The 11,470-nt window shown below is 41.5% G+C and overlaps 1 protein-coding gene across 2 annotated transcripts in view; it reads left to right on the top strand.

Moving 5' to 3' along the window:
- The first annotated feature begins 409 nt into the window (after nt 1–409).
- rabgap1l (RAB GTPase activating protein 1-like) overlaps nt 410–11,470 on the top strand; it is a 114,249-nt gene continuing 103,188 nt past the window's right edge. Inside the window, exons 1-4 of one of the 2 annotated variants that reach the window (XM_069702390.1) lie at nt 410–500; nt 6,778–6,984; nt 7,371–7,518; nt 10,178–10,385. In XM_069702390.1, the coding sequence (XP_069558491.1) occupies nt 6,847–6,984; nt 7,371–7,518; nt 10,178–10,385 (494 nt within the window). In that variant the 5' untranslated portion in view covers nt 410–500; nt 6,778–6,846. Of the gene's footprint in view, nt 501–779; nt 830–6,777; nt 6,985–7,370; nt 7,519–10,177; nt 10,386–11,470 lie in introns of those variants that run through there. The other variant, XM_069702391.1, reaches the window with a different exon arrangement.

Raw genomic sequence — 11,470 nt, 5'->3', positions numbered from 1 at the left:
GATTCCCTTTTAGGTAAAACATGAGCTTCGTTTTTCCACATTCGTCCTATTTTCCCACTTTGATTATACAAGAAAGAAGAGATGCTGAAATAATGCAGCCTGATGGGAAAATATATATATATATATAAAAAAAACTGTATGGAAATGAAATGATAAAAGATACATTCATTTTCTAAACACGTCAAAAGACACACACACACACACACACACACACACACACACACACACACACACACACACACACACACACACACACACACACACACACACACACACACATATATATAACGCGCGCAATCGTAATAAGCCGCTTACTGAATGCGAGGCGCGCGGTTGACAATCTACAGACGCTTACGGCGCATGCGCGACGAGACGCTCGACATTCCAAACCGGAAGGCGTGTCACATAAACTCCCGAGTGATTCATCTTCTTCAGCACACACGATCTCCGCCGCAACTCTCCTGACACCCTGCGAGCGACTCCGACAACGCTGCGAACAAGTAAGTTGACGACGAGCTCTGTTGATCTAAACAAGAAGAAGAAGAAGAAGAAGAAGAAGAAGAAGAAGAAGAAAGCGTTGTATTTCCTTCTCGCCTCGTCTCGTCTCGTCTCCCCCAGTCATGTCGCCCCGGAGCCGGGCGGGGTGCTGCTGAGTGAGGTCGCTCAGCTTCATTAGTAAACTCCCCAACTGTTTTTTTTTTGTGTGTGTGTGTGTGTTTTTTTTTTTTTTTTTTTTTTGGACTTCGAGCTGGTTAGCTAACGCCAGGCACACACAGGTACTTCCTGCTCAGCCTCACCTGCTCTTGACAGCTGTCCTTCTCGTCTACAGGTCTGCTTGTGACAACAACAACAACAACAACAACAACAACCCTGTGTTATTATCAGGATAAAACTGTAGTGACTGCACGGATAAGTTAGCATTACCGCTAGCTTTTTTTTTTTTTTTTTTTTGTGTGTGTGTGTGCCTCTGTCTTTCTGTTTGTGTCGTTTGCGGTTTTAGTCGGCTACTACGATGGGAAACTGTCCGCTTTTAAAAAAAAAAAAAAAAAAAAAAGTCCGTAGGTTACGTGCGTCCGACAGCTGTGGAGATGCGTTTCTGACAGAATACCTCGTCAATGTCATTTAACCTACCGCATGTCCGTAAAACTGCTGTTTAAAGAGAGAAGCTGCCACAGATGGCTAAACTGCTGCTGCTGCTGCTGCTGCTGGGAGAGACTGTGATGTGCTTCGTCCAGGCCTGCAGACATCACTGAGACTGACAACAACTGTACTGCAGTAATTAGTGGGGCGATTTCATCCTCACACAGAATAAGGCACATTTGGACCACGAACACTGACAACAGTCCGGTCAGGTCGAAGTCAGAGCATCCCCTTGTGAATTAATGAGGTATTCGTGTTACAATGGTGCTATTTGACCCTGTAGTCATGTTTAATATAGCAAAGGGATCGTGGGGGTATCTTGTTTGACCTGTTCCCACACGGTTGAGCTTCCGTTTGGAGCCCCTACAGCTGTGCAGCGGGGAAACGTGTACCCCCACACTTCATCCCGGGAGAAATTACTGCGGCCGCTGTCGTGGTGTCACAACATTTGTTCCACTGTTGGTGGATCAGCTCCAGGATTTGGCTCTGGATGACATCATCTCCACAGTCTCTGTCTGGCAGGAGAAACTTGATGCTTGAAATTGACATGCCATGATGGAATGTGTGAAAATCTTTTTAGGCATGACCCTTGGAGCGTTTCAAAAATAATCTGTGTGATATGATATAATATATCCTAAACACAATTCAGTGGGTTTATTAGCGTACTACAAAAAAATAACTGAAAGTCCCGTTCTGCTTTTTCTTAGTTGAAGATCTGAGTGCATTGTCACACTTGTGGTGTGGCGAGTTATCAGACAAAAAAAAAAGGATGTTGTTCCATGAATTATATTTTAGCTTTAGTTAAGCCCGATACAGTAAGAGCAGAGTAACTGTACTCCAGAAAAGGACAGAGGCTTTCTTCAGTTTGAAAAATGTTGTTAACCAATAATAATAATAATAATAATAATAATAACTTTATTTATATAGCACCTTTTTAAAAACAGAGTTTACAAAGTGCTCTATAGAGAAGCAAAGCATAGTCATACATAACGTCAACACCGGTAAACATTTAAGACAACAGGAGGCAAAAAAAAAAAAGACCATACCATAAAGGTAATGAATACAAGAAAACCAAACAATTAACCAAAACGAGCAAATGGAATAGAAAACAAATAAATTAATCAAATAAACAAACAGAAACAGGGGAATAAAAGAACTGCATAAAAGGACGACATCACTTAAAAGCAGTTCTATAAAAATGGGTTTTAAGAAGTGATTTAAAAGAAGTCAGTGATTCTGCGAGCCTTATCTCCTCGGGTAGGTCGTTCCAAAATCGAGGGGTCCTAATGGCAAAAGCACGGTCACCCTTTGATTTAAGTCTCGACTTTGGAACGGCCAGAAGGGCCCCACCGGAGGATCTAAGGCCGACGAGTTGGCTCATACGGGGCTAACATTTCAATAATGTAGCTACATACGGGCCTTAAAAGTGATCAACAAAATCTTAAAATCAATTCTAAAACCAAACCGGGAGCCAGTGGAGAGAGGCCAGAACTGGAGTAATGTGATGTCGTCTGTTAAGACCAGTAAGAAGCCGAGCTGCTGCATTCTGGACTAGTCGGAGGCGGGAGATAGATTTTTGGTTTATGCCAGAAAGGAGGGAGTTGCAGTAGTCGAGTCGAGAGAAAATGAGTGCATGAATTACTTTTTCCAGGTCAGTGTGACGGTATGGGTTTGATTCTGGACATGGTTCTTAATTGAAGGAAGCAGGACTGGACCATTTTTTTTGTTCTGTGTTTCAAAGCTTAACTGAGAGTCAAACATTACTCCTCTAAGTTTCTGGCAACAGGTTTTAAATAAGCAGACAGGGGACCAAGTTGACTCTCAATGAGACTGGTGTTATTGTTTGGGGAATTGAACTTCTGATTTTGAGTTGTTGAGCTGAAGAAAGTTTTGAGCCATCCAACAGTTAATGTCAGACAGACAATCGAAGACAGCATCCAGGCTCTTTGGGTCACCAGGTCTCAGCGGAAGGTATATCTGTGTGTGTCGTCTGCATGGCAATGGAAAGATACATCGTGTCGTTGGAGGATTTGGCCGAGTGGAAGCATGTCGATAGAAAATATGGTTTGGTTAGTTTCACCAGTGAACCTGGTGGTGCTGCAGTTTAAACCAGATGTGTCGGTGCTCTGGTTCCTGCACTTTTCTATTTATTGTCCACAGATTAAGAACAAAGTTCAACACATCCTGATACAATTTAAAAAGTCAGACAGACATCTGCCAGCTCATCAACAAGAAATATTTTCTCATGCTATTTGTACACCTCCCATATTGGACTCCACTGTATTATTTCATTGCGATTTAAAGTGATTGAACGTTGAGAAACTGCAATGCTTATTTCTGGCATTTTATACTAAGTTTTATACTAACTAATAAGTAAATTGATAATGAAAGTAATTGTTAATTGCACCCCTAAGCTGATGTATTAGCAGATGACATTAATTGTTTCCTGCGTGTGTCAATGCATTGATTGAATTATGGACCTTCTGTATACACAGTTAATTGGCAGCAGACTGTGGTAGTATTAACAAACAGGAATAAACGGGTACTGGTCTGATGTAGGCCAGGCTTCAGCACTGGCATGAAACCAGAGTAGCCTTTTGTTGTGTGTCTTGGTGGAGGTGTTTCTTTGGCATGGAGGGCTACTTGAAGAAGTGGTGTTACACAGCCAGCCCGAATACTAACAGTGTCAGGAAGAATTAGTCTAGATTTCACACCGATTCATCAGTCTCACTGCGATGCCACATCTGTTCCTAGTCTTGTATGCCGTGTTGCACAGTGTGCTATACATGTTGTCACTACAGTGCACTTGAGGTCAGAACAGTGCTCTTTCTTCACAGTGGTTAGCATACTTTTAATTGTACCCTAAACAAACACAACAGGTGCCGAGTCGTATTTAACTGTGAAAGTAATTTGTATGGCTGTGGCCTCCTGAGCTAACAGGAAGCGGTTCCATGACAGGTGTTAGATGTCACTGAGCGGCAGAGACAATCAAGCCAGTTTCAGGAGGCTGAACTGTTTCTCTGCGGGTCTGTGTGGAGTCACCGCGCTCAGTGTTGTTCAAGCTGCGGTTACTTGTGTGTGTATTGGCTGCTTCTGCACAGAAGGGTTTCCAGGATCTTTTACAAATGCAAATGATGTAGTAGGAAATGAACTCGTGACCCTGTCGGTGCTACTGTCACACCCTAATTGTAGAAAAAGGAGTTACCCATTCGGACGACAAAGTTGTTGTTGTAATAGATTGCCAGCAGTTAGCCTGTTTTCATGCCAGAGACGGTGTGGACTGGCCAGCATTGCCAAAATCTGAAAACAGACATGACAAAAAACCTGCACATAAATGAAACGTTTGAAGTTGATGCCGTATTTTAAAATGGGTAAAATCAGATCCACCCTAACCCTAATGGTGTTATTATGATTTACCCATTGAACAGGTTTGCTATGTTGCAAAGACAGGTCTGCTCATTGCTCTTATGTGCGGTTCTCTCTGAGGCTTCCTTCCTGTTGAAGGGGAGTTTTTTTCTGTCACCGTGGGACACGTGGGAATTGTTGAATTGTTGTGTTTCTCGCTATAATATAGTTAAGTCTCAATCTTTCTATGCAGAGTGGCCACAGATGACTTGTGTTGTAATTTGGTGCTATATAAATAGAACAAGATTGAATTGAATTATGGCCCTTAATGTCTGAATGAGAAGCAGCAAACATGCAGTTAGCAGCCGCGTTCTTTACAGGAAAGTCAGAAGAAGGAATTAGTTTGAGTGACAACGTCAGGGATGTGGCCGGCATTATCTATCACCAGATGAAGAGAAGATGACCGAAAAGAAAGGTTTGCCCCCTATCAACCATCCCTCCAACGAAGTGTCAGAGCTTTCTTCTCGTGCATACACTTTGTAAAACTTATAGAGGTGTAATTGGAGCACGTCCTCTGACTCTCGTGGCAAAGATTACAGTTCGTGTTCGACTTGTTGGTACTGTTCATACAGCAGAGCGGGTCCACTCATGGATATAATGCTGCTGGTTCACAGAGCTCCGGTGGCTGCAGTCTGTCTACTCCGCTGTCCGCTCACACTTTCCATACGGGACGTGTTTGGGTAGCAGGGCTGCTAACCGCCGTACTGGAGGAACAGGCGGGTAATGACCGGGTGCAAGTTTTCTGCTGTGTTTACAGTTGGAGTTCGAGTGTCCGGCCGCACAAGAGCAGCAAGAGTTAGAGCGGAAACAAGATAGTGTGGACGAATTTTGTAACTGTGTATTTTTCCGGTTTGAAATGACCAACTGGCAACTTACAAATGTCAGTAAAATTAATTGTGGATTGATATGACAGTGTGATAGTTAACGTAACATTTCAAAATCTGGTATATATATATATATATATATTCCCCCCTTCCCCCCCTTATCATCACATGCACTTGTAATCACATGCACTTGTAGTTTACCCTTTTCTTACCAGAAATACCGAGCCGCATTGCCTTTCTATACCAGTGTAGCTCCACCAGTGTGTATGTGTGGGAGGGTGATTATGGGATGTCCTGTACTTGCACACTCGGCATTAAGTAACTGTAATTATTAGCCAGTTTAGTATGACTGGATCGTGTTTCCCGCGCACTTCGGGTCCAGTCTGATTCAGAAGACGAGAGATGAGGTCCAACATAGGCAAAGCAGACTTTTTGCTCTAAATCACGTAGTTTCCCAGCATGCCCTGTCTCCGTCTGTGCATCTTGCCTTGCTTATTAAAGGTGCTGCAAAGAGCATAAACCCAATCAGTGGGTGTGTTCGCTTTTCTGCTTCATGCAGAAATTCCACCTTTGTGGAATTGAATAAATGCGAATAGAGCACATGACCCTGTTGTTGTTCTTAAGTATGTTTGTGTGCGTGCGCACATCCCGTGTATGAATATAATTTGTCGAGATTAAGTGCGTGTGAAGGCCTTTTGTGTGCTTGTAATCGTGTCACTGTGTGTGAATGAATGCCCCGTTCATGCATTTCTGCTGGTGTAGAACGCAAATTAAACAATAAATTGCATCTATAAAAGAAATGGAAGTAACTTGGTGCACTGATATTTGCATTGCCAGTGGCTACACACATCTGGACCCGCTAGTAAATTGTATTAATTTGATTACATGGATTCTTTTTAAACATCATTTTCAGTATATGAATCTATTATTAAAGATGAATCTGCGATTATTTTTCCTTTTCAATTAAGTTGGAACAGTAAAATATTTCTTAAAGGTTTAAGGAAACTTTAGAGGTCTTGTTTGTTCAGCAAACAGCCGAGAACTCAAAGATGTTTAGTTTACAATGATATATAAAACAGAAAAAAGTACAACTAGAGGCTTGACTCAATAGATTTTTAGTCATTTTCCAGAAAGCGTTGATCAAATCCTTTTATAAATTGCCAAATTATTTTATTAGACATCAGCTGTCTGTCTGTTTATAGTACTTATGTGTGTTTTAGTAAGAGGTAAATCTGATTTGTGAAAGCTAGAAATGCTGCGTCTGCCGGGCTTTACTCAACTGTTGCTGAACACTTTTTTACTATAGACCTTAACTTATTGAAACAGAACTTTTTTTTTTTTTTTTTTTTTTTTTACACCAGAGGAGCACCTAAAGAATCTAACGCTGCTCTGTTTGCTGTGCATCCAGGCTGCCTGGGCAGACCGGAGGGAAGGGGAGAGCTTTAACCCTGGTCTCCCGAGCTGACCACGAGTAATCATGGACGACAACTCCTCACTGGGCAAAGTCAGCAGCTCTACAGAGTCCGTGGCCACCGTCACCAGCGAGGAGTTTGTTCTGGTGCAGCCTGGCGCCGCCGGGTCACCACAAGGCTCTGAGGGCAAACCAAGACTCAAGGTCAGAACCACACACGGATATTGATCGAATCACATAATACGAGGCCACCCTTGCCATCTCTTTTGTAGCTGCCTAAAAGCTGCTGGCCTGATTTTTGAAGTCGTAAAATGTAAACCAAATGCAGCAAAAACAGCCTTGTCCCATCACCGTCCTGGATTTAATCATTTCTCTTTTCTGTTAACTCGGCCAGACCTCTCATAGCTACCACTGGTTTGACTAATTACAGCTCCAGTATATGTTGATTGTTATCATTAATGCAATTCAAGTGATTTTGTGTAATTACAGTCTGCAATCTACAACAGGAAGATGATGGACTGATGATTAACCCTCCTTGAATCTTTTGTTCCACTTCCCAAATTCTTTTTTTCTTGTCATTTCTCTCTCAGATGTCTTGGAATGGGAGTGAGCAGCTTGAAAAAGCTATGGAGGAGGTGTTGGATGATGATGACGAGGTGAAGATAGAGAAGGGCAGCGTGGAAAAGATGGAGAAGCACAGCGAACCAGAGAGCCGAGCCATGGAGGCTCAACCTGCAGGTAATTCTCCGAACCTTTCAGCTCCATTTGCAGCTGTTGTGTCGACTTGCATCTAGTTTCAACCTGCCAGTCAGTTGTTGTTTTTTTATTCACCCGACCGAACAAGTTCAATATCAGGTATGATATACTGTAATTCACTTAGTTCTTTCCAGGTAGCAATTTCTTTCAATGCAAGATATTACTTTAAAAAAGCACTTGTTTTCATGCGAGTTTTCCCGTTGGACGTTGTACTCACTCGAGAGGTGAATTTCCAATATTTTACTAAAATGTAACGTGTAATAATCAGTTAGTCTGACTCACTGGATGTAGCATGGAAATATAAACTTGCCATTAGCAGGCTGTTTTTTTTTTTTCGGGTCACATTCTTGGTGGAGAGTCAACATAAGCGAGGCAGAACACTGGCCATAATGGAAAACAAATTAGGAGCCGCATGAATAATGGCGATAACTTCTTTTATTATTTATTATCTGCTCTCTATTCTCAGTTTATCTTCTGATGGTGTGTGCAAAACCTCATAGAAGCACTTCTTTATTATAATGTTTGGCCTCTTTCACTGAACATCAGAGTGGCGATAATCATGTGTAAACATTCTTGGTAGTAAAACATTTGAAACTGACCCGATTGCCTTGAAAAAATGTTGCCGTGCATGACACAAACCAGTTTTGACATATCAGACTAGCGAGGCTGCTGTATGAACTCTTCTGAACTCTGACTTTGGCTCAACTGCTTTGTCTTTTAGCGAGGACCGGTCGACCCAGACGGTTCAACAAACGTCAGTGCAACAGACTAACAGAGGTCGATGTGCTGCACGGTTCAGCTCAATAGCAGGTGCAAGGCATTAGTACTGCCATGCTAACAGGTTCCAGTCCCTCGGGGGCCTCTCATTATTAAGACTGCACTCATTATTAATTATATTTCATTATCTGGGATTTATGGAGTCAACTCACCAACCATATGTTCATCATGTTTAAAACCATTATGGTGGCCCTTATGTTTCAGGTTCATATCCATCTGTGTTTATTCCTGGTTCTGGTTTTTAAGTGAGTCTAAAATGTGTAGTGCCTCCAACTACTGTGTAAGATCAAATATAATAGTCTGAACTGTGATTTAAACCCACTTTAAGACTAGAGACTTGAACTACACACGCATTGAAGAAAAGTAAATGTCAGTGCCCGACTCAGAGCAGATGCACCTGATGCTCTGAAACTCTGGATGTATTTCTGGATGATGTAGGCGTGGCTTTTTAAGCCCTTCTTGTGAAGCTCTTTACTTTCAGGTAAAACGAAACGGTAAATTAAATCATGTGTCACTGTGGAGGGAAGCACATGCCTTCCCCTCTGGACACATATAGCAGAGTTAACAATGTTGTCAAGAATAAAACATACAGCGCCACAAACTTTGAAAAGTCAACGCATGTGTAAACGTTTTGTTTAATTACTGCTGTCATTTCTTTTATATATTCTCAAGCAGGTGAATGCAGGGAAACAAAGACAGTTGAAGTTAAAAAAAAAAAATTGAGACACAGTTTCAATCTGAATGCTTTAGAAAATTGTAATAAATGAAAATATTGTTTGTTAGTGCTTGAGAATAATACTGACCATTCATTTTCTATGTTCAACCTTTAAAATATTTTAAATTCAAAACACATTTATTTACTGATTTACTTTCCATTCTTACTACTTTCACATTTCCCATGCTAACAGTGTTGCTGTGGCTGCAAAGCTGCAGTGAACTCAGAGGAAACGGTTAGCATGATACAGAATTAGAGCCCGTCAGCAGTGGAAGTCCAGCTGCTGCGCTCATTGTTCTGCTTCCTGTTTGTGAGTGTGAAAGCAAGCTCCAGGTCAAAAGGTCAATTCACAGATCACCCTTCTGAGCTCCCTGTGTCTTTCTGTCTCACCTTTTTTTTCTCATCTTTACGTCTTCGCAGAGGTGTTTTTGTGGTTTCTATGGCAAGCTGGTTTAATATTCAAGAAGTAGACTGGATACGTTTTGCAGATATCCGTAGTAAAATTGTTCCTACTAAAAAAATAAACAGTTAAGATATCAATAACATCATTTCTTCTTCAGACAAATAACATCACTTTTGCCATCCACGTGTGGGAGTTGTGTGATTACAGTTATGTACATTTGCTGATATCTGCAGACTGAATTATGGATATATACTCCAAACGCTAATTGAAAATACCTGTAATTACATTTTGGCTTGGCAAAATGAACGATATCTCCGGTTTGAGATGTCGCTAATGGGACTTATGACTAGTCAGAATTGAATTGTAGACATCTGAAAATGTAATTACAATTAGTCATAACATCTACAAGTACATTATACATATCTGTAATGACATAACCCAAACCCGAATGGCAAAAGTGACATCATTTGTTCGAAGAGGAATAATGTGGGTATTTCAAATGTTCTTTTTGACTTGGAAAAACTGAATAGTACATATCCAGCCTATCAATCGAATGTTATTTCATGGTCACACGACACGTTGACAGCCAGACCCATGGTTGTTGTTGAATGTGAGCAAAACGGTTGTTATTTTATCAGTCTTTTTAAATTTGACCAAACTGAGAGAAGTAGACATCCATTTACTTCACAATACTTTTTCTTTTCAGAAAAAGATTACAATATCACGCCGTTTCTGTCTGTCCACAGAAACATGTCCAGCTCCATCCAGCAGCCCCGTGGTCCTGGAGGAGGACAGCGTCCAGTTCAACAAGCTGTCCTACCTGGGCTGCACCTGGGTGAAGGCCCCTCGCAACGAGGCAGAGGCGCAGAGGGCCATGGCTACTCTGCGAGCCGAGAGTGCCATCCCCATCCCCATCACACTGCACGTCCCCTGTGGTCCAGACGGCTCTGTCAGGTCAGCCAGACAAATGAGACAGACAATGTCTAGGAGTGTGCCGGGTTCCCACACCGACATTCCTGGAGAAGTAATGAAATTTACAAAATATAAAAAAACAGATTTTCAAGGCCTAGATATGGTTTGGAATTTATAGTGAGTTTTGGAAAATTTTTAAATATGCCCTGTAAAATATGTTTCTTGAATTATAAATTTAAGATGTAGCGGCTATTTGACTGCGGGAGAAGCCCTTGCTGGGCCTGCATATGCTCTAAATTCTACACTGCTGTGATTGGCTGTGGTACTGTCTTGTCAGTTGGTTCCTAATCTCAATCGTGACCCTAATCTTAACCCTCCTGCAACGTAACAGCCAGTCACAGGTGCTCGGCCCGGGTATGCAGGTTCTTTCTATTTTAAGCTACTTAAAGTCATGTACTTTGGGTAAAATATCATGACAATTGACAAAGTTTTATGGTGATGTCGATGCAGGAGAATATTCATAACTATATTCAGGGAGTTAAGTTTATGGTCATAACAAAAACAAATCCCAACTGTGTTAGAGGCACTTAAAGATAAGGTGAATACATGATATGAAGACAATGACTCCTGAGAAAAATGACCACGTTACCACTTGTTGGGTAAATACATCGCCATGATTATGATTTATTGTGCCCACCTCCTTTAAAGCCTTTTAGCCAGCAGTTGCAGCATGATTCAACAGAAACTTTTCAACCATCCTGAGTCATTCAATGAAAAGGGAACATGAAATGTTCAGATACACCAAAGAGGAAATGAGACCAAAATGAAAAAGTTGACATTTCTGGACTACTAGGAGACGGTTGGGGGCCTTTCCCTCCTGATTGAATGAGACAGACTATTACCGCACGTGTTAAATAACCGTACAGTATCCACAACCAATTTTACATGTTAACACACACAATCTTAAAAGTGTCAGAATGTTATGGGTCTTTTAAGGTGAGGCAGTCTGGAAAAAGAAATATATAAAATAAATGGAAACTGGACAGCCTGGAAAAGGTGGTGGAGAGGAGGACGCTGAACAAATTATTATCCATATTGGATAATCCTGACCACCCTCTCCACCACCT

This window comes from Brachyistius frenatus, unplaced genomic scaffold, assembly GCF_029030835.1.
Source record: "Brachyistius frenatus isolate BFR_SWC_R1_liver_20210118 unplaced genomic scaffold, ASM2903083v1 Contig_41, whole genome shotgun sequence".
In the NCBI taxonomy this organism is placed as follows: Eukaryota; Metazoa; Chordata; class Actinopteri; family Embiotocidae; genus Brachyistius; species Brachyistius frenatus.
The sequence above is the reverse complement of the archived record's forward strand: the minus strand, read 5'-3'. Positions and strand labels throughout refer to the sequence as shown.